Source organism: Amblyomma mixtum, chromosome 5, assembly GCF_055824585.1.
Source record: "Amblyomma mixtum isolate Tamu chromosome 5, ASM5582458v1, whole genome shotgun sequence".
NCBI lineage: Eukaryota > Metazoa > Arthropoda > Arachnida > Ixodida > Ixodidae > Amblyomma > Amblyomma mixtum.
Genome location: NC_143016.1, coordinates 47,351,631 through 47,375,089, shown reverse-complemented (window position 1 = coordinate 47,375,089; position 23,459 = coordinate 47,351,631). Strand labels below are relative to the sequence as shown.

General features: G+C 51.8%; 1 protein-coding gene across 3 annotated transcripts in view; it reads left to right on the top strand.

The window, feature by feature from the left end:
• The window catches only part of LOC149342005 (adenylate cyclase type 1-like), a 203,058-nt gene that overhangs the window by 51,717 nt on the left and 127,882 nt on the right, over window positions 1–23,459 (top strand). For 2 of the 3 annotated variants that reach the window (XM_089544303.1, XM_089544302.1), the window contains exon 2: window positions 11,952–12,581. The exons of the other annotated variant lie outside the window; for it this stretch is intronic. In XM_089544303.1, the coding sequence (XP_089400429.1) occupies window positions 12,009–12,581 (573 nt within the window). In that variant the 5' untranslated portion in view covers window positions 11,952–12,008. The remainder of the gene's footprint in view (window positions 1–11,951; window positions 12,582–23,459) is intronic. 3 annotated transcript variants of the gene reach the window in all.

Below are 23,459 nucleotides of genomic sequence, written 5' to 3'. Positions count from 1 at the left end.
TTTTCGTGTCCTCCCTTTACTTCCCGTCATGATTTGAGCTCACTGATTCCGTACGCTCGCATGCGCCCGTCACTTATTTCCACGCGCTCCGTTTTTCCGTGAGTTCGTGGCGTTTCAATACGCACAAGAATTAACCGGATAAAAAGCAATCTCGCCGCTGTCAAAGTTGTTTTGCCTGATACGAAAAGTATGCAAATTTCCGTAATGCCTTTTTCTCGTTCGTGGTGTGTTCTGTGAAGCATGGCAGCACGGGGAGCTTCTTTTTCTTGTTTTGCAGTTGTAAGGTCTGCGCGTGGTACCGCGTCGCTGAACGGATTGATTAATCACTTGAGGCGTACACCGTGATTCTGTAGGCGAGATTTTATACGGCACTAGAGCCTACTCATTATAGCGTTCCAGCTTGCCTAGAGAAAACAGAAAGGGGGGGGGGGGGGGGATGAGGGTTTGTTGGTGTTCTAGTTCGTCCCTGCCGTAAATTTCGATGGAGGCGGAATACATAATCGCTCCGCAGTAATGTTTTGACGCCTTAAAACTATCTTAATAAGGACTCTAGAAGAGATGCCGTACGTGTAGTGTTGTTCGTGCCGATGTTCGAGAAAAACAGTATACTACAGTTTATGCCGGCTGTGTTGAGGGCTAAACGTGAAATAGCTGGAGAAACTGCGTGAGCGGTTGTTCGCTCATCGGCGTCGTTGTGCTGTGCTCCGCTCCAACGTTGGAGAACTGTCCTCCTCCTTCGACATGTTCTTTGCACTACGTAGAAGCACGCCTTGGAATCGAGAGGTCTGCAGTTCGATTCCCAACTCGACCGGCTGCGCCTGATTCCCTGTGCGTTGCTACTTGACGATCGGTCAAGCTCAACGTTTTTGCGGTGCTGTGCGAGAAGTTGCGGGCTTTGGAGAGCAGGCGAGACTCCGCAAGTCTGTCCGAGCTAGACTTTTGGCTAAAGCCTGACTGTCAGCGAGCCGATGAGCAATCCTTGCGTAACGTATGCGATAAGCGTCTACTGTCTCTCATGCAGTGAGAGCGACCTCCTTTAGACATTTTCGTTCGTGTGCAGCCTGCGCCAAAAACGTACAGCCCAAGCGCTTGTAGCACCCGTGGTAGTCGTAAGCTTTGGATGAGTGAGAGCGGGAGTTCGTGCACCTTCAAAGAGACTTGGAAGAAACGAGCCACAATGCACGACCAGCAAGCAAGCCTGTGTATTTGTGGCAGAGACATGTACTCGTGAGCTAGCTGCTCTCCAGTCACTCTATGCCCCGTGCAAGTTCACCCTATACCGCAGCTGGTGAACCTACCGAAACAGCGAGCCACACATGCTGAGGTGTACGTGTGCGCAGTGACTGACGTTGAAGCGCCTGCGTAGTCTAGATAAGAGGTAGTAGAGGACAATGTAGTGCATTGCCGTGGGGTTTCACCGGTGTATAGCGGACGCGTCACGAGGCCGGGAGCGCTGTTCTGGGTCGTTTACCTTTGGCTGGTCGGTAAACGTGTGCGGCTTTTTTGTATGAAGACTCCACGAGGTTTTGATCCACAGCGAGCGAAAACAGGCACATGTAGGAGGTACGTTTGTTGAAATGTATGATCTGCTAGGTTTTCTTGAGAGTTCGTGCGGATGTGCAGGGTTGGTAAAAAGTTCCCAGTCCACAGGGCTTGTTTTTCGACGGCATATCCTAGCAATTAAGCTGCCAATAAAGCCATAAATCAGAGGTGGGAATGATACTTCTACCTTTCACAGAGATTTTGACCTTCGAGGGTGTCGTGTAAGTGCCCGACTGTACTGCTTAAAAGCATACCCTGTGCCGTGGGAACTTTTGATCAACCCTGTACTTATTGCGGCCTGTACGCTTGCCAGGTGCTTGCCACGTCATTTTTTTTTTTTTTAATGTCATGTGCTCATTTTTTCTTTTGGATGTTCGTCGGAATTTTCTGTTTTACACGTTGTTTCTCGTAGTAACTTGTAAAGAGTGCATATATTAAAAAAAAAGTTCTCTTTTTGAACCGCCTTGCCCAGTGACCGCACGCTATATGGAAACTGTCATCCTTGTATCCAAAACATGTACTGTTTGAAAACTCAGTGTAACAGCGCTGCAGTAGTCCTGTGCATCCAACAAGGATGATTTGTAACATGATGCTATCGTTAAAGAGACTCTGTTGCCGGCTCCCTAATCTGGAGTTTTAATGCGAAAACACTGTATAGCTCATCAGCAATGAAGCCCGACGGTGTTGAACGCGAAAAGTGGTACCAAAACCTCACGACGTCACCATGGTCTCGCTGCGAAACCCGCAGAGAATGACCGCAGTACACTATGGCAACGACCTTCTTGTTCGTGTTTGGAAAAGTCTTGCAGCCCAACCCTTTCTGTTGTCTTCTCGGAGCCAGATCGAAGGACGTGTACAAGTTTCCAGTCACATTTGCCCGAGCATTGCTTCTTTGTGTTCATGTATCTCTATTGGGGAGCTGTACAGAGTGGCGAGCGTGTCTAGTTGCTCTGGACACAAGGCTTCGGCCTTTAGCGGGTCAGGCCTCGCCCCGGGGTCGGCGGCATTTCGCGCGCCCACTCGTCCTGTCAGTTCGGTGACGCGTGTTGTGTGCTTCTCGCCGAAAGGCCAGTGTCCGCGCGCCTGCGCCTTCGTAACCCGCTGCGCGCCTGGCCTCGCCTCGGAAAACAAAAAGGTCAGAGGCGCGCCGGTGACGTCGTTTTCGCTGGCGCACGCCCGCTTTGCGCGCCTAAACTGGGATGGCGTGTCCCAGCCGTCCTGTTCCAATTCTGTTCCAGCTCGTTTTAACGCGACGACGTTAAGACGCCCGTGTCGCAGGAAAGTCGGCGTCGTTGACCGTGAACGAGAAAATCAGCGAAAAATGCCCCGAGAAGCAAGTTAGTAAGGCGACGAAAGAAGCTAGTTGGTATTGCATTGTAGCTTGACGTTGCGCCGCGTCCAGTCTTTGTCTCGTTTCGTCCTTGTATCCACTCAGCGCAGCCAAGCTACAAAACAACTTAGGCGGGACACCTAGGTCACGTTACACCGTGGAATCATCGCGACCTGCCCACTCATTGTGAACTAATTGCCCACTGTGGCAGGTGGCAGTTAAATTAATGATTGCTCGCGAGAGGTTGCCCGGGAAGAGCAACCTGCGTCCCACAAGCCCCGCAGGTGGCATGCACAATGTAAAGTAAAGAGTGGCGCGAATTCCGTATATAGAGGCATTAACCAATTAAGCTAACGCGTATTAAGCGTCTCCTCCAGTTTTTACACCGTCAGTTATTATCTCAGAGCAGCACCGCATCTTTAGTGCTAAATGGGAAGACTTTGCTCAATTGTTTCATCAAGGTGAGGCCAAATTTTTAGACAACATGCAATATAACCTTTCTGGAAGTCGTTTTACGTTGGCCTTGTTCGTATTGCATTCTATTTGTGGTACAGAAAGACAACGACAGATCGATGTGGAGAAGCACGCAGCGCTGACTTACAATTGAATTTTATTTAGAATTTTTGAAAGAATTATGTGAGCATCAGAGTCGGAAGCCGTGTTTTTGCGGGCAAGGTCGTAGTGCGAAGCTGCACGACGTTCTTACATGGTCAGGGAGTGGTGTTACGCACTTTTACGAGTATTTCGTCCCTGCCGCGGTAGAAATTAATCCGGAGCACTTCACTACGGCAGCTGTCATGCCCCGTTTGTCGATTCGGGGCGTTAAAAGTTCGTATATCACGCCATACACGTAGAGTCGTCACTCGTGAGCAATGTGAGAGGGAACAAACTTTCTGCACAAAATGGCGATTTTTTTTTGTTTTTTCTTCAGTATGTCTGAGGAGACGTTTTGTATATTATGCGCCAAGAAGAAATGTAGTCAGGAAACAAAAAAAAAAAACTGCCTGTCAATCACAATTACGGAGTAATAATAAATGACTACTTATACTGTTCTTCACTTCCTGGCAAACCGATTTGTATTGAGCGACAAACGGGCATTAGGAAATGCGTGGAAGTCAGATTTTTTGTGCACCTATGTTTGTAGCGCTGAGAATGAAAATTTCACATAAAAGCGAACCACTAACGAACAGCAAAGTACGACTCGCACATAAACCCCCATAGACTAGGGCGACCACGGTTAGAAGATGTAGTCGAGGTCGGGGAAGGAATTGACAAATTGATCCGTGTACAGAGGGCAAAACGCATGTCTAGAACACGCTCTGAGCGTGTTTCGGGCGTAATACGCGATAACTAGCAATAAGATTTGGTTAAAAATGGCCTGGATATAAACATGTGCTGTTAAACTTATAGTAGTCCATCGTCATTTTTTGCCTTCTTGGTCGCAGCGGCTTTGGGACCTCCGGAACACACAGTTTGGTTGTTCTAGGCATGTGTTTTGCCCTCTGTACGTGCCATTGGGTAGAAGTGGTTCGGGAGAAAAAAAAAAGGACACGCAACGTGAAAGAATCTCTCGTACTATAAAGCCATGTTCTATGCATAATTTGTTCAAAAGTTTTCGGTGCCAAAAGCAGCTTAAGGGCGGCAGCATTAACCAAATACTAATGAGACCCTTTTGGTACACAAGTCTGAGCTACGTGTATAAGACTAAAACATCGTTAGGCGGATACTGTTTGTTTGTTTTCGTTATTTGTACTGAGCGCCGCGGTTCTACGCGTCTGTCGATTTAGCGACTGCACAGCTGGTGCATATATGTCCCCGTGCACTCGCACCTGACTGTGGTCCGGCTGATTATTCTCCGAAAACAGGCCCTAACCTGATTCCACCTGAACGGCCCCACGTGTAATCGCATCGCGCTAATACCCCGCATGCACAGAATCCTGAGCTTCCCCACGTTGGTTTCCCATCATCGAGGCAAGGGAAAGAAAAACAATAACAGGGTGTGTTTCTGGAACCGCCTTTCTTTGTTCCTCCCTTTTGTTCTTTCTTTCCTTATTCTTTCGTTCCTTCTTTCTTTTGTTTTGCGCTGACCTTCAGCCGAGGAGATTCTCTGGTGAATACGCGAGGGAGATTGGGGGGGGGGGGGGGGGGGGTCGAAGCTGACCCTGCAGCCTTGATTGGGTTCTCGCGCCTGACGTCTTTTCTTCACCCACAACGTGCGTGGGGCAGGGTCGACCTTTGCATGCGCTGAAAGGCGGATCGGCGTACCCTTTCCTTTATATCCCCGGCCGCTCCAAGTTTACTGTCGAGCTCCTCCGTTTTACCTCCGTCTCCTGTCGGCTTCGTTCGGCTTCGTTTTGCTTTTTCTCCCTTTGCGGTCTGTCTGTACTCGCCTCCATTCTGCTTTGGGAAACAGAAGCGGCGGGCTGCGCGTTGGCGCGGGAGGATATTAAACTTCCTGTATACACACTTTGCCGCGCACCACCGCTCCGCGCCCTTTCCCTTTCATCGCCCCCCCCCCCCTCCCTCTCGCTCCCGTTCTACCTCCGAGTATTTTTTTTTTACTGGCTTCCTCCCTGCTCCCGTTTTCTCGACTTTGTTTCGTTGCGTTGTCATTTACCCCTTCTTGTTTATTTTTTTTTCACACCGTTTTGAGTAGTGTTGGCCTTTGCCGTTCGCGAAATTCGCTTTGAACGCAAGCGATCGAGACGGCCGGTTTTGGTTGTGTGTTGAAGTGGATGGAGCGCCCCCGCAGGGACGTCTCCCCGCCCCTCCTTTCGACATTAAAGTCGTCGTGGGCTACAGTGCGTCGGTCGTACAAAGAGAACAGCAGCGGCTTTCAGTCTGTGCGAGCGCATAATCGATCACTTCCTACGGGTGCCCGAGAAATGAAAACGGCTCTCATTTCTCAGTGATATCCGTATTCGCGAGGCGGCGGCACTTAGCTGAGTGCCCCTCAGTTCATCCGCTCCTTGATTTCTTGTCCGGTTACTTAACGCGGAGTAGTGCTCAACATTTCTTTTAGATGCCTATGCTTTTCTGAGGCTGCACGTTGCGCGACAGTGAAAGTAAAGAACGCTAAAAGCTCGCATTCGTCTAAGCGCATTAACAGATGTATTGATTGACACTGGCGTCCCTTCGCCTAACTCACGACGGTGCTTTTTAAAAGTTCTGTCATATCTTTTGTTAGTTCTCTCGCAGCCTTTTTGCATTGACGTTGTTAAGTCACTCCCCTCGGCGAAGCTTCCGGTTCCGGGAGAGCACAAGTTTAGAAATGACGCACCGGAAGGGAGAACTGCGTCTTATAGCATCCTCGATCGCCCGCACCGGTGCGCACCGGAGCACTTGGTGCGCACCCGCAGTCCTCGATCACCGGAAGCGCACCCTACCGGGTCAGTTTTTCGTTGCCCCGACTCGCACCCGGAAAATCGGCGGTTCGCAAGGGTGCAATCCCGGCAATCATTGCGGGACGCGTGCTGCGGACAAGCCGCCTTTAGCCGTGCACGGTGACCCATACTTTACCCATACTATCCTGCTCGTGTCTGCGCACAGACTCACGCGATGGAGCAGAGAATACGGATGGTTGCCGCTATTGATGAATAGCTGTCAAGTTTGTCTGATAGCGAAGATGACATGATGATCGACTTGATAGCCTAAACACGGCGATGAACGACCGAAAATTCGTTTATCGGGTCGTCAGGCGACTCGCCGATACCGGAGTGAGCGTCTGTTTATATTGCACTGCTTGGCATATATAGCTGGAGTGTGCATTGCCTTTGACATGTGAAATGTGTGATTTATTTACAGTTCCGAAAGCATTTTCGGGTGAGCAGGAGCGTGTGACCGGTGTTACGTGGTTTACAATCAAATGCACGCGCCAGAAGAAAGGCACCCTAAAGGCGGCGCTGCATGCTCGAGCCCCTCCGGGGTGCAGCTTGTCCTCGATGTTGACCCTCGCCGGTGTGCCACCGCTGCGGTGCGCAGGGAACCGCGCTGGTTTCGGGGCGCACCTGGTGCGAGGCGATCGAGGACGCTATGAGACACGCCATCACAACGTGCGCGCGCAGTTAAGTTGGCTGCCTAAGGGGTAAAAAATTTAAAAAAATGTCGCTGGAGTGTGACTGCACCAGTCGGCGCTTCGAAAGGCACGGACAGGTGCTTAGATGTGCGTAGGTGTGTGTGCGTGCGTATATATATATATATATATATATATATATATATATATATATATATATATATATATATATATATATATATATATATATATATATATATATATATATATATACACGCACACACAGGCGTTAGGCGTCATTATTGAAGAGCGCAGCGGTAGTAGCATCTGGAGTGGCTCTCAAGGTTAGAGGAGAAGGAAAAAGAAGGTAAGATGAAAAACAGAACTATACAGCGGAGACCCACGGAACCGTCTGGAAGGCAGCCCGGTGCACGTTATAGTTTTTTTTTTTCGCTGCAGTCAGGGTGGTTCGTGCCCTGCAAACGAACTACCCGCCGACGCGCAACCAGACCTGATTGTTTCTTTCCTGTTTTCTGTGTGCGTGCGTGCGTGCGTGCGTGTGTGCGTGCGTGTGTGTGTGTGTGCGTGCGTGTGTGTGTGTGTGTGTGTGTGTGTGTGTGTGTGTGTGTGTTGTGTGTGTGTGTGTGTGTGTGTGTGTGTGTGTGTGTGTGTGTGTGTGTGTGTGTGTGTGTGTGTGTGTGTGTGTGTGTGTGTGTGTGTGTGTGTGTGTGTGTGTGTGTGTCCCGCCTCGAGCGCGCGGAATCTGCGAGGCGTTCAGTGTATTGTCACAGCGACAATACAGTGAAAGCGGCAGGTCTTGACTAAACGCTGAATGCGCCGCCGGTTCGATTGGGCGCGGCCGAGTTGGAACGGCGCTTCATCTCTGCGGCGCTTCGGCATGCTGGGCACTTTTTTGAATGCGCGTACTGCCACGAATCTTCTATGGGACATCGATTGGGCTGTTCTTTTGTCCGCTAGATTGAACTGAACGGAGTGGACTGAGTGGAAAGAGGCGCGAGAATAATTTGTGCTTTCTGCGCTGAAAAGGCGTGTCTTCAATGCGGTCGGCATATTTAACGAGCGTTGAATAGACGTCATTGTCGCGTATCGGTAATGCAGAGAAAGGCGGAGAGAGAGAGAGAGAGAGACAAGAAATAAGTGTCTTGACACTGTGTCTGTCTGAAAAGATTTCCTTCTTTTTTAACAAAATGCAGTAATAGCTATGGGAACGCGCGATTTCATCCTGGCCCATTTTCGTTTGAACGTTGTGTTACATGCGTATTCTAAATTAAGTCATTTCGATATCATACAGTTTTGATGCCTGCATTTCTTCCTCTTGGACTTCCCGCTTTTTTTGTTTGCATTTGTTTTTGTTTTTTTTTCTTGAATCGAGTCACTTTGTCATCGAGCGTGCCACTTGCGTAGCAGTGGGTGTCAGCGTTTGTTTTCGAGTGGTGGATATATCCATCACAACGGTCCTTTGTTCGAGGAGACAGGCAGCAAGGTATATATCTCACTCGGAGCACCTGGAGCTTTCCTTTCCTTGGCCTAACATGGGGAAATCCAGTCTATTGCGCGCTAATGCAGTAGCCTTGTGGCGACAGCGTAAGAGATTCATAAATAGATTTTTTTTAATTTACAAGTTTCAGATTGATGAGAGAACACTGAGGACAACTCCAGATAATTGAATTGAAAAGTTGAAATTGAATTGAAAATTGAAAAAATTGAATTTAAATATTTTCCCACCACTTGGTTCAAACTCGTGACGTCCTTACCGAAACGGGCGGGTTGCCACCATTTTGAAGTGAATGGAGGTGTAGTGTGGCCTCTGAGATCCGCGTTTAAAAATTCTTGTCGATGCATGCATTTTGCTTGCGAAGTCGGCCGGGGATGGCGGCACCGTTCGTTTTTCGTTTCTTGGTCTTTCCTAGCTTATAAAAGCTCCGTTTCCGTTCAGAGATTAGAACGCTCTTTGTGATTAGAACGCGGTGTGCCTTATCGATATGGGCTAATTTAATTTTGTTTTTCCTGGGTGTCTCATTAATGCATATTGCGCGCGAATCCAAGTCATTAGGCATTTGCAGAAGCTTGTGTACATTTGCTTGTTGCTATAAGAACCTCACGCGCACATTGTGCGGCGCTGTACCCTAGGCTTAACGATGCCCCATGCAGACACAACGTACAGTTCAGGTTTAATCGCCGCCGGTGTACACAGTAAACTGGCTGTTGGCATCCAAGAGCCTCATTCCTAATAAAAGTAATACCTGGTATCTCCTGATTCGAAGGATGCGGGACGAAGCAGATGCGGGGTATTTCATCACTTCTGTGTTGTTGCGCAATGTATATATTATACCTTGTATCGCGTAGCCTCTTCCTCATTCGTTATCCATCCCACGGCTTCGCGTCCAAGTCTATCCTAAAGACTCCTTCCACAGCATCTTGCACGAAGAATAGAAATGAGCTAAACTGGAAGTCCCGTAGCTGTAGTGGTGGCCTGGCGTCCTGCGCACGAGCGGTCCTCTACGCAGGAAACGTCTGCCCAGGGAATCAGCCCTCTAACGGTGCATGGTTCGCAAAACCAGGAGACCGCAGGAGGGAATCGCGGCGGCACGTCGCCGCCTAATCTGGATGCACGGTTGCACAAGGCGGCTGCCTGCCGGTCTCGCCCCAAAACACGGAACGGAATAGCACTGGCTACATTGGAATCACGTACGCCGCGGAGAGACTCGGTCTTGTCATGCCTCGCCTGCTTCTGACTCCCTTTACCTACGCATTCGAGAAATTCCAGCGGGAAAGAAGACGACCAAAGGTCTGAATAGGAGACGCAGCGTCGAATGCCGATTTGATCCAAATGTCAAAATTAGAAGATGGATGCTACAGCGTATACGTTGCGAAGAGGCTGACGCGCCAGTGCCGGCTTTCTCGAACAGTGAACAGTACTTGAACTAACCGTGAGAATATGGCCTGTTATCTTCCTTCGTACCTCCCCGCGTCTGTGAAGTAAAATGTTCGAGGTCGTACACTGACCTAATGACAACCTGACGCACCTAGTAAGGCGATTTCTGGCGAGTAGTTTGCTTTTCTTGAATAAGGGTTTGTTTAATCTCAAGTGCAGACTTTTGACTATGTCCGGTTAGAACCGGTCGGTTTGAAGTGGTCCCTGTTCTTCCGGTATTGTCTTTGACCCGAGCTGTACCCGTCTCGCTGCTTCGATACTGCGTGGGTAGCGAGCGTGTACAAGGCACGCCCGTTTGCCAAGGCTTCGAAAGGTGGTACAATCCGCGAAGCATGACGGCGTATCGCAGCCTCTCCGACGAGCCGATGGCGAAGTATCAAGCAGTAGGCTATACTCGCTCGCCCGCAAGAGCATATGCGCATACGCGGACCAAAGCGAACGGTGAACGACGGGCGCTTTTTGTCGTTGTTGTTGCTCTTTTTGTCGACCGCGGCTTCGAAGCAGCGCTTTCCTTTTTTTTTTCTTGTCCGCTTCGGATCGAAGAAGAAGAAGAAGCGTTTCCTTTTCTCGTTACAGTTTCTCCATCTGCTTACGCGCGCTCGCCGTGGGTCTTCGTCGTCGTAAACACCGAGTGCAGTGCCGCGGGAGGAGGGTGGGAGAACCCGTTGCGACAACCCTCCAAGGAGAGCTGCAGCGGCTGCAGGCGGCCGCTTTTCTCTGTAGCGCGTTTTGTTTCGGAGACAAATCGCTGCGGCACTCCCACCGTTCGATAAGGGGCCGCTTCTCTCAGCCGTACTTTCTTTTCTCATTTTCTTTTTGTACTTCCCGCCCACGCTTTCCTCCCTTCCCGCAGCTGACCACACGTGGAGACGCGCCCACTTTTTTGTTTCACCCATATAATCCGTCCTCTCTGTTCATCCCGCGTTTTTCTTCCCGGAAAAGCTGGGATGGGACGGAACCGAAGCGCACGGTAGCGCGTAAGCTTGTAGCGCGCCTGCACCGTTCTGTCCGAATGCCGACGGTTTGTCCGCGCGTTCTGGGGACGATGCCTTAATGGGACGTCAGTGGTCTCGGGGCACGGAGATGGACGTTAACGGGGATATGTACGGATGAACGGTGGATGAGCGATTGGAAAACTTGTGTACGCGAACCAACGCTGAGGGGCGGGGTGGGGCGGGTCGGGTCGGGGCGGCCGCTGTTCGAAACGTGGGCTCAATGCGGGTCACGGAAATATTTCGAAACAAAGTGTTGGCGTGGCCGCGAAGCGCCTAGCGTAAACGGAACTCTGAGATTGAAGCTGTATGAAGGCGTACCCTATTTGTTGCGCTTGTACGTATCTGCGGTCTTTAAAGGATTTGTTTCTCTTTCTTTTTCCCCTATATTGCTTCCGGCAAGACGTCGGCGCAGGACGCAGAGGAGCCGTCTGGTGGCACTGAGATCAGTTCGGTCGAGAAGGGCGAACAGTTTCTTTTTGGACATGTTGGAGAAAAAGGACGGTTTTTGACTCGCAGATTATTAATGTCAGATGAGCGTGTGCAGGTTTTTTTTCCGTTCCTTCTTTTCTCCGCTGTTGTGGCAGGTCGTTTGTCTTCGCAAACGCACTTTCTTGTCGGTTCTGACTTGTGCCTTTAAGAAGCCTCGCGGACGTTTGTGGTAACTAGCGCAGCCGCAGTAAAGTTACATGGGGGAGACCGCTGTTGTTTGCTCTTCTTTGGTGGAAAGATCAGTGCAGAAATTGGCGGACACTGTCGTCCTTTATCAAGCTCACCGTGTAAATCCTTTTGCAACATTGTTTCAGTCGATATTTCAGTGGACCTTAATAACTACGGGACAGAGAAACGGGTTGCAGCCATCGCAAGTTGCATAATAAATTCCGCGGCCCTTGACGGCATGCGTCTGTTCTGAAGCGAGCTTGACCAAAGTGCTGGCTTTCAGAGTGGGGGTCTTAGGGTCAGCCTTGGGGTACTATTGAACGCTGCTCATCGCGGATGTCAGACCGAGAAACGTTCGCTTCGGTGAGCAGTCGGTGGAACCCGTATAGGGTGCTGCAAGACCCCGCGACTGCGACGTCATGGCTGCGTCATCGTAACGCGTCCCCACCGTTTGCGCAGGGCGTGATGGAGACGAGCTGAGCGACAGAGCCGAGCACCGCCGTACAGCCCCCCGCGATGGACCACTCGGTGAAGGCGATGCACCGCAAGGCGGCCTTCTCGCGACTGCTCCGCGGCCGGCGGTTCGAGAACGCCGACCTGGAGCAGCTGTACCAGCGGTACACCTTCAAGCTGCAGCAGTCGTCCATCGCCAGCGTGCTGGGCCTGCTGGTGACGCTGAACGTGACGCTGGCCTCGGTCGACCTGGCCTACCGCGGAGGCTCCCCGTCCCTGCTGGGCCTGCTGCACCTGGTGCACGGCCTGCTCTTCCTGGCCGCGTTCAGCTTCATGGCCCTGCGGCGGCTGGAGGACGCCACCCTGCTGGCGCTGTGCCACGGGGCGCTGGCGCTGGCCTCGACCTTCTCGCTGCTCGCCATGCCCTGGTCGGTGGGCGGGGGATTCTGGCAGCTGCGCATGGGCGCCCCGGCCGACGGCCTCTGGGAGCTGCTCTTCGTGCTCTTCCTGGCCTACACCATGCTGCCGGTGCGCACCCGGGTCGCCCTGCTGCTGGGGGCCGCCCTGTGCGCCGTGCACACGCTCTGCGCCCTCTTCTGCGCCCGCGAGCTGCCCGGACAGGACAGGGCGGTGCAGGTCAGTGACCCCCCTTGTTTTCTGCACGCCTCCACGCTGTAGCTTACGCCGTAGGGCAGTGGCGTGCTGTACGGTGCCGAAGGCGTGTTGCCATTGGCTTCCATGTACCGCTGCCACGGGCCACTAGAGGACACACTATATCCACCATCTCTATCCATCACCATCTTACCTCACTGCAACAGTGCTCCCCCCCCCCCTCCCCCCTCTAAAGGGCTAAAGGTAATATCTCAGATTGGGAAGGGGGCGGGAGGAGTGTTAGGGTGGGCGGCGTATGCATGCCCAACGAGCGCACTTCCAGGATGATTTTGATACCCCCTTTGTGCATCCTTGGTGTATACGTGCCTGCTGCGACTATGGTAAAACGAAATTATTTCGCTCCCTCCCGCGTGAGGAAAGCTTGGTTTTGAAACAATGATTGATTTACGGTCCGCGTTCGTTGAGCAGCTGTCACCGAACCGTGGCTGCTTGTACGGCAGCGGGCAAGTTTAAGGAAGTGGGCGGAGCCGGCAGCAAGAAATTTTCTGCGGGAAGACCAATATGAAGCCCCTTTTTGTTGAAAGCGCCAGAAACCTATTCCGAAAATAGCCCCGCTCCCACTCACCCCAATTAAATCTTCCATGAGTCACCCGTTAATCCGACCCTGTTGTGCAGATACCCTTTTTTGTCAAGAACTTTTGTGGTTAGTTGACATATTTGGGTAAACTAAGACACGCTCCGGACACGTAAGTGGCGATTTACGAAACTGGCCGGCGGCGGAGCGCGAGAAGTGCGAAGGAGGGGGCAGCGGGAACTTTCTCACAATGGTACATATATGCACTTGTAGTACATCGTGCGTCGCGCGTATTGCCGTCCAGATAACGAATGGCTGTCCTGACACTCTGCGGGCAGTCACCGCTCTGCCGCCGCTAGGTTGCCCTGCTGTAGCAACAGCGGCGCTGCTCCTAAGGGCAGACATACAGCCGTGTACATAACTCTCATCGCCTGTCGACGAGCGAGGTGCCACAACTCTTGGCATTTGCATTGCGGGGCCGCCTTGTGCGTCTAACGGATTGCGTCGCCGCCGTATTCTCTTCACGCTTCGTCGCTTCCCTTCGTCACCACTTCTCTCCTCCCGCCTCCTTTAAGCTCAGCGGTGCTGCCTTGAATTCGGGGGAGGGGGGCGTTGCGTATGAGTGCCGTTATATAGCTGAACGTGTACGTGTGCGCGCCTCCTTCTTAGGTAAGCGAACGCGAGTGATGAACGGACCCGTCTCGTAATTTGCATGCACGCATTGTGAGCCGCAGGCTGTCGACCTCGTCTGCGTAGTGTGGGTGGCGGCGTGACGATGGGAACAGATGTCGGATCGACTTCGCAATGTGAATGAGTCTGTCTCGGCACTTGCAACGAACGCGCCCACAGACTTAATCAGAGTCATTAAACGCGCACTTGTGCATGTGTGACAATCAAGTACAGACAGCTCCAACGTAAAAGGGAACACTCTGTCCGCATTCGATCATTTATTACCTCACAAGTGTGAGGTAAAAGCTCACTTTTTCCGTGGTTCTGAATATTTTTCCTATGGACGGATAAGAGCCCTGAGACATTTGCAACCTTAGTGTTGAAGAAACAACACAACCATCAGGTGTTATGCGCAATCTCACTCCAGCCTTCGAGCGTGCAAAAAATGACGAGAAGAGAGGGAAAGGTGCCAAGACACTGAAATTCAAGTTTTGACTACAGATAATTCAGCCTCTTGAAAACGCATTTAAAAAAAAAAATTCTTGCTGGAGGATATTCGTGAAGCTATCTATGTCCTTTTTGCATTCCAGGGATACAGCACCTTTATTGAGAACCCCTTTCAGAGCCCCTTTAACTCGCGCTGAAACTCGCAGCAACTTCGATAGCCGTACGGTATTCTGTTTTGTTTTTAGCCCTGTATAACCACCATTTAGTTAGTGAGAAAACAGAAAACGGTTTTGGTTAGCAGAATGGGATTCTGGTTGAGACAGCTCACGTCGTATTATACTATATATATACGAGGAAATATGAACGCTTTATTCAGGGAATCCTGCTTTGGAAATTTTGACCGGTTTGCTGTTCTTCCCTTCCTACTATTGTTTTTTCCTCCCCTACTCTCTCGAAGCCTTTCAGAAAAACTCACCGTCTTGAAAAAATTCATCGGAAAAGTAGGCTGCAGTTTATTGGACGTGATTACGCCTGAAGTTTTGTGTGTCGTGGCGGGCGAATAAGAAGAAAAACCAATAAGCCAGAGTGGCGCGGCCGACTTCCAGGAGCAGCGCACAAACAGAGCGCTGCGCTGTCAGGAGAGCAAATCCCTTTCACGATAATGAGAGGTCTGCAAACTCGAAGCTCGTGGTGCTTAGCGCTGTGTGTGTCGTCCTTTTGTCTTTTAGCGTCGACCTTTTTGCTCGTCTGTTTCCTCGCGAGCCTTTATTAGTGGACACGCGTAAAGCCTGCTACCAGCTGCACATACTCGAGATCACGCGACGGTGTATTCACTCCCGCAAGTCTCAGCGACGTGTATTATGATTTTAATCTGACGCGCATTGTTGTAATATTCATTGCCTTATCTGCATTAAATTTACCTCTTCGAATAATTGCGTTGAATAATTAGTTAATGGAAGTGGTAGGCGAGCGGCGAAGCGTAACCGCGCAGTACAGCTCTCCCTTGCAACTTTGCGGACAAGGCTGTTGCGCGGATATTCTTGTAACACGTGTATACGGGAACAATACGGAGAAACATGGCGGTGTCCATCCGGGTTCCTCGAAGTCTCTTCCCGTGCGGTCGCCGGCCATTTCTTCTCAAGAGCTAGTAAAATTCGTCTCGAGCATTTCGAAGTTCATTTCTTGGGCCAACTTTTAAAGCGTGCATACGTTCGTGGGACGAGCGGGGGGGGGGGGGGGGGGGGGGGGAGCGTTTCCGCAAGCGAATACGTCTTAAGCAGTGTACCTTCCGCAGCACCGCCTTTTAGCCTCTCCGTATGCGCCGAGAACAAAGAGGTTCTCGCTTTCGAGAGCAACGATTTGCATATTTCCGCCACTCGGCTCACCTGCGGCGGTGTGGTATATATCCTACGTGAACGAGCGTTTGCGGCGTAGGAATATACGTGACGGGAAAGCTTCAAGGTGTCTGCCGCTGCTGAACTACCGGACGTGGGCGTGGACCCAGAGGAGTGGGTATATACGTGCCGCTGGTTACCGCTAGTTTAGCACGGGGATTCGGGTATCGCCTGCCTGCGGAGGAACAGCGGTCGTGTGCTAGCGACGCAGTGACCGCCTCTAAGTGCGGGGGCTTGTGCGCATTCGCAGCCTTTTTTTTTTTTTCTGCCCACGCGATCAGCGTCAACACAGCTGAGGTGGTTGAGTTGTTGGCGTCATTGATTTTGTTTTTGGCACTCGTTCGCCCTAAGACCTTACATCAGCAACGTTTAACGCGTTGGGACGTGATCCGCCTTCGGACGCGCCCACGTCGGACGCGACGTCGTTGGCGTTACAAAAGCGGGCTTATTCCAAGCACTTCCCATTCCTGATTCGCGCTGCACGTCCCAGCTAGATAAACGAAGCGCGCGGACACTGTAAAGCCAAGCAGATTTGGATTACAGTATCGGTCGAAGGTTTTCCTCAGAACTTCAGAGGTTAAGAGTTCAGGGGTTTTAGAAGCGTGGGCCGGTGCGTCAGCTGCTATAGCGCTGAATTCACAACACTGCTGACGTAAGAAGGGTACGCGATGGCATCCATCCGTGCGTTCACCGTTCAAGTTAGGTAGAAGTATGCTAGCCAAGGCTCCGGCTGACAGCAGGCCTCTATTCCAAACGAAGTCCTATTGCGATGTACACTGCGCGGAGATTCCAAGGTGCACAGAAATCAAGAAGCGCAAAACAGTTCCGGTCATCGGATTTTCCCCGAGTCATTAGCAGTGACATTCTGCGCACTTTCACATTCTCGTAAGCGCCCTCTCATTTTCTCTGAGTGCTGTAAGCTGACTGTTGCAGGTGCGAGCAGATTCTTTAGCTCTTGGAAACCGGATGCAGCGCGTTCAGTGTTCTCACCGTATTAACATGTTCACTGCGTCGTGGGTCATTGGTAGGTCACATTATTTTTTTTTTAATGCTGTGCGGCCACGAATACTGGGTTCCACGATGAAGCTGTGGGACAGAGTTTGTAGCGAGTTCGCCCTCTTTAGACCTAACAACAAAATCTGACCCGTGGCTTCGTTATGTGGCCCAGTATTGGAGGCCACCGCAGCATGGATAAATGACGTGACCCATCGGTGACCCAGGGCGCATAGAACGTGTTAAGTGGGAGATAATCCTTCAAGTCCACGTTAGGTTAGTTATGTGGATGAGTCGTAAGCTTGATTTCTGTGAACTGCATGAACTGAATGATGCAGTTGACTATATTCTTTCGGGAAAGCTTGCTTCCGCGCTAGTTGGTGCTGCATGATGTGAAGAAGTCGGCGCGAAAACTAAAGCAGGGCTAGAAGAGAAGATACATAAGACATTAACCACGCGCACGGATTTTCTTGGTGCAGAGTATCCTTCCCTGTCCTGGCTTTGACCGCCGCTATTGAAGCTCACATACATTTATACCACCAGAGGAACACCTGGGGTTGTGGGCGCTTTGGCCGGAAAAAAATCGCCATTTTTTTTCCCGACATTTCGATGCCGGTAAATTTTTGATTCCGGATCTTCGTCGGTAAAAAGAAAGAAAATGCATACTGTCGGCTGACGCTTATTCTCCCGGTCGAAGTTGTAAATCCAGGTCTTGTGGCCTGCGTAAATGTCAGAAACAGCCGTCTACGCCGCATCTCTGGGTGAAGCGTTTCTTCGCATCATTTAACACGGATGCGAGTTCGTCTGTCAAAGCGTGACACCTTCATCGGGATGGAACTCCCGACTCGAAGATGGGCGCGTGCAGTGTTGTTGACAGCGCAAACGATTCAATCTGTTGTGCCGCTTCATTGTCCTTGAATTTAGTTTTACCGTTTCCGCGCGCAATTTTGTTCCCTTTTTTTCCCCCTCAGGGGCTACGTTTTCCGCGTCTCCTTCCTCCATGCGGTCGCCACGCGCCGGTACACCTATTCTCGGCTCTGTATAAATTTCCACCTGTTATAAATTTTTGAGGCAAAAAAAGACACACAAATCTTGAGCAGGAAGGAGTAAAGTCCCCAAATGCCGGCTGCAAACACTTAGTTCTTCTAAACACTTAAAACAATCAAGGATCATCTAAAGCGTTTTTTTTTTTTTTTTTTGCAGCGTTAGCTCTTATTCATCGCTCCTCACTTAGCGTCGTCGTCGTCGCCGTCCGCAGTGCCCCTTTTGGCAGGTGGCAAAGTGGCGAGAGTGACACCCCCTTCTTCACGTTTAGGGAACAGAAGTGAGAGGGTGAGAGGCGGCGGGTTCAAGTTCGTACCCAGAGTGTCTGATCAGACGTACAGGTCAACTGTCACTGCTGTAAGTGACCTTTCGAAAGAAGTTCACTTCAGAGTGTCAGGTCCGCAGCGCCGGGGCAAGTCCCGATTCACCTCTGGCTGCCTGACTTTGGGAGATAATAAATGAAAACAGGATATGTGTGTTGAAAAATTATTTGCTCCAACACCACAGCTAACGCTCAAACATTCTCGTTGCACACTCGTAAACGTCCTGCGATTTTTTTTCTTTAATCGTACTCCAGCATCGAGTGTGATCTCCTTCCAGCTTGCATCGCAGACGTCGGCTTAGGGTTGCAGGCCCAAGCAGACGACAAGCAACATTGTCCTGCTAAGTTTCCCCTTGTAAAGCCCATGTCACCTTGTCAAGACTTGATCACCGGAGCAAGTTTCAACTCGCAAAGACAAGTTGAAACTCTCCCGAGCGAATTGGAAAGTGGGCCCAATCTCGACCGCGTTTCTAGCAACTGAAACACTGAATCCACCCCTAAGTAGACGCTCTCTAGCCTTCCACGACATTTCACGGTCTTGGCGGTACAGAATACAGACACGAGTAGGTTACAGCGCGTGAGCGAATCGTCTTGGGAAACAGGTGGCGGTTTGCCTTGGTCGAACGGATCCGCAGGCCGCTCTCGCGCGGCGTCGACCCGAAAGAGGCGCGTGGGCGCGCTTGCCGGTCCGCCCGTCGTGTCTCGGCAGCGGCGGCGATGCAGCCCGCCCAGCTTCCGTGCCTGCCTTCCTCTCCCTTTTTGCGGCAGCACCACCCCTCTAAGTGGAGCGACGGATTGAGGCCGGCGACGGAGACATCTGCGTGAATTGCGCGCTCTCGCGTCGGGAACCCAGCGCAAACGGAGCGAGCGAGCGGAATCGCGCACCCGCTAACGTTCGGATGCCTCGGCGCCACAGTGACGCGTGCGTTCGGGACGCTTTATTTGCATGGAAATTGGTTCGGCGCGCGAGATCCCGTGCGGCAGCGGAATGGCCGGGTCTTCGCTGCTCGCAGGCGACGGATGCACGTACGCGTCGCGTTGATAGGGGGGGGGGGCTTTGAATTCGCAACGGGTTGCTGCTGTATATCCACTCGTTTGGGGCGCTTGAAAGACGATGCCGGTGGAGCGGGAGCGTTAGGAAATGAAATTAACTCTGACGGGAGCAATTGTAAGGTTTGTGTACGTGCGCGACCAGATTTGTTGATCCAGCTCGCGTGTCGTGCATACGTTAACATTCCCGATCTGTTGCGCGCTGTTTGTTATGGGATGTCGCCGAAAGGAGCGGCGCTAATCTGGATGTTCCATTTCATGCCCGTGCTTCGTGTCATCGCTGTCATCTGGAGTATCCCTTTCGGCTCATTGCTGGCCACGCCTCCCCGGTATCCTTTAGTCTCTCTTTCTCCGTGGTATAGTGCTTTTGTTGGTGGCTTGTCGCTGTGCTATTGCGTGTCGTACGGTGGAAGAGACGAAGGGGTGCTGAAATAGCGCAGCTAGTTTGATGAAGCTAATCAAGATTCGTTGCGTCAATTGCTATCAAACTCGCAAAGTAAACGCTGTGCGCTGTTCGCATCATCCGCGAGCAACTATCTCTGTTCTAAGAAGAATATTGCTTGCCTTCACGGCGAAGACGAGCGTTAAATCAAACAACACACTCCTCCCGAGAAATAAGGACCACGTGCCCGACAAACGCGCTCCCGGCGGCATTTCTGCGGAGAGGAGGCATGCATGTATGGACACGAGGAGAAAATGTTGTCCCCTGTTGCCGGTTACAGCGGCTGTGCAGATTGTCCGCGTTGCTGGCGGAGGAAGGAAGAAGGGTCGGTGCCAGGCGCCGCACGTCTGGACGGGGCACCGCTCGGTGCGACCGCCGCGCTGCCTCCCGCTCGCTTCTAGCCGGAGCGTGCCGAGGCGGTTGCAAGCGTGCGTAATGACGTGACGCGGCTGTGTAATCGACGTCAGCGCGTCTTTCTTGGGGGGGGGGGGGGGGGGGGGGGGGGACGCAGAGCTCTAATTGAAAGGCCAAGACGTGCCCCCCCACCGGCGGGCTTCTCGACGTGACTGAACTGTCGAACGCCGCGAAGCTCATGTATCATTTACCGAGCGCGACGCGGTGTGTGTACTTAGGGCGGAGTACATTTTTGCGTCGTTTGTGGCTGCTGCCGGGTGATCGTTCCGTGTTCTTTTCGTTTTGTGCGTGTGTGCGTGCGTTTATCTAAAGCACGGCACTCGTGTAAGAAGCGTCCGGGTAGCGACTCTGCAGTCAGGTCTGGCTGAAGAGCGCGTATGTCTTTACGAATGCTTGGCGGTGATTGACGCATCTCGAATTCGCCTAAGTGGATGAGGAAAGGGCGTTGTTTTGCTACAGGCAGGAATTGGAAAGGAGTCGTTTTGCGTTTGTTGTGTGTACTCAAATGCCGGGGGTAGTTTTCTACAGTGGGCGAATGACAGGAGGCCCACCGCAATACGGCGCTTAACTAATTACTCTCGGTAGGTGTGCAACTGAATACACCGGACGGCGTTTGTGTCCGTGCACTCGTGAAGTGTCATCATCGCGAGAACGGTGCGATTTTATCACTCGAGCACCCTGACGCTCATTCGATCACCTGGCGTGAGATTCGCGAAATTCTCTTGACTCGCGTTTCTGTTTTGCAGTTTCGGAAGGCCAGCACCTGTCAGCTCGACATTCACAGGAGGCTCTTTTGAGTAAGGGTCACCGCTATTTAAATTCGTCGGTTTACATTCAAATGTGCTCAGGTGGCATTGTGGGATTCGCATGTGGTTTCTTTTCTACCCGTCTCTTTACGGCTTGTGGTCGCGTCATTAAGGTGCAGACAAAGGCGACGTGAAAGGCAACAGTTTATTGACGTGTAGTCATCGATTACTGCTAAGTATGCCTGAGAACCAACTTAAACCTTTTTCCATGTAGTTTTGTTTGGACGCACACTTTTACTTAATCGTTTCCCAAGTTCTACGCAGCAGTAGAAATAAAAGTGGTTTCAGTGCGGAAACATTGCTCGTAGCAGCACAAACTGAAGTGCTTCCTAAACTTCTCTTTACCGACCTTCCGCCATTCCCATCCGCCCTCTCGCTTTTTTTTTTTCTTATACGTAAATTTCTCGCTTGAGAACGGCTGGATACTTTTTGTTTAATGCGTGCATGGCCGTACAGCGATCGCGGTTCGTTGGTTGTGCCTTGCGAGATGCTTATTAGATGAAGGCTGGGGTGACGCATACAAAGGAAACAGCCTGCGGCAGGAAACAAGGGGCACGCGTTTCGCTTGAACGAGTCGTGCTGAAATTAGTTTTTTAGAAAGTGAAAAAAAAAAAAAAAAGTTGGAAAACTGTGCATCGGGAGCGTTTGTTTGCCGCTCTCTTTAGAAGGGCCATCAAACGACATTACCAATCGCTGCCGCTGGTCAAAATGCATTACGCCGCGCGTCGTATTTTCCTTTGAAATCATGTTTGTGTAGCTGCGTTGTTACTCGCTTTCTTGCCGTGAGTCGGCTGCCATGGAAATCAGCGAAACTAATTTAGTTTTGTTTCTCTTCAGGCCTTTCTTTTGAGAGTCAGAAGGAGAGAAGAAAGAAAGAAAACGTGTGCGGTTTTGCGCAAAAGTTTAAAGAAGTACAAGGGGAAACTGCCAGTTACTTTTTCTCAGTATTGCCAGCGGCTAATTGGCTCATTACTGCCACGTAATGAGCACTCGGGCACTGCTGCAGTGTGCTCCGCGGAAACTGAAGCTAAGTGCTGTTACCGAGACTGCGCTAGCTTGGTGGCGTCGTGTCGCGAGGATGCGGAAGCAGCGGAGACGCGACGCGCGGATGTCGAGCTCGCGCGATTGCCGGTGGCGCCGTGCCGGCGCGGGTGTTGCACTGCTTTGAGCCGCGCCACAACCACCGCCGGCAATGAGAGCCTGGCGAGACGGGCCAAGGCCGCGTGTGTGAGCCGACTGAGGACAGCCGCGGTGCTGTATTTCAAAGGAGCGAACGGGGTCTTCAGGGTTTCGTATTGCAGACGTACGTCTCTCTTGCTTGGAGCCGCATCGTTCTAAGCGTCGTGGAGTCGCGAGCTGTTGTTTTTTTTTTTTTTTTCAGCCGGGAATTTTTTTTTGCAGGAGGAAACAAATTCTCGGCTTTGTGCCTTTTTGCATGAGAGCCGTGAGTTGGGGAAATTCGCTAAATTGAGTATTACCATATTACCATAGATTGATATTTGGCCTTATCATCTTTCTCCGCAGGCGCGATGTTGGACTCGCGAGCACGCTTTATTCTTCGCCTTACAGCCTCCATTGCCTCTGCTGCAGCGGCCGCAGCTGCGTTGGTGAGCGTCGACGACTACACGATCGATGGTGGAGCACCAAGAGAGCGAGTAACGTTTAAGTTCGCACCTCTGTTCGCAGGGTGCTCTCTTAAACGGTGCGTTAACTCTTAACTCGGTTAACGGTTCCCTTAACCCACGTGCGTCGGCAACGCCGCCCACTTACTATCGGGAGTAGCTCCGTCCTCTGGACGGCAGGCGTCGCGCTCGTTGGGAAATTGCGGTACGTACGAGATTGCGGACTTATCCGTGGTCCACCCGCGAGTTGTGTCCAGCCATTTTACGCTCGTATTAGGCTTCTCATACGAGGGGAAGCGGACATAAGTCGCGTCACTTTACGGCACGTGCCCTTGAGCCAGGAGAGGTCTTTCGACCTGTGCAGCACTCTTCCGCGTTTCGAAGGCTCGCGTGATGCATCCGCGGTCTTTGACATGGAATGCTGTTCGTGTCCCGAGGATCGCGTCGCGCGATGTTACGCGAAGTACGCGGCCTTGCAGAAGCACCGCGAAACCTGCGCGCCGTTCTCGGGTTGAATAACTTTCGAAAAGCCGCGCGAGCTCTGGGACGCCGCGTGCTCGGCTCTTTCTCTGTGCGCCTTCGTGGGATGCGCTCTCTGGAGTCTGTCACGCTACGGCTTGCGTGGCCATAGCGTATGCCCCGTGCAGCCAACCCGTCGGAGAGCGCTTATCTGCGCGCCGCAGCGGTTCGCGCCGCGTGCCGTTGGCGTTAAGCAGCTTGGCGCCGACCCCCAGAGAAATCGCTGCCGCCGGACAAACCGCATCGCAGCCACCAGAGCGAAGCCGGTCGTTGCGCGGAGATTTGCGGGGCTTACGACACAGCCTCCGTTAGCTAGCGCCTCCCGCAGACAGTTCAAGAACTGGCTCGCATTTCCCGCCCGTGCTTTGGCCGCGTGCGCGTACTCCCCACGGGTTTGCGGCGTTGTGGTTGACCAGCGCACAAGGGTTAGAAGGAGCTAAGCTCGCGTTAGGAGGAGGTGTACGTCGTTCGCGAACACCGCAACGCGTGATTGGCCACCTAGTCCGGAGGAAGCTGTTCTGGGCGCGGGTAGGCTGCGCTGCAGTGCCGCACGCGGTGGACGTTAATGCCGCTGATTGCCGCCATCGGCTGTTTCAAAATATAACG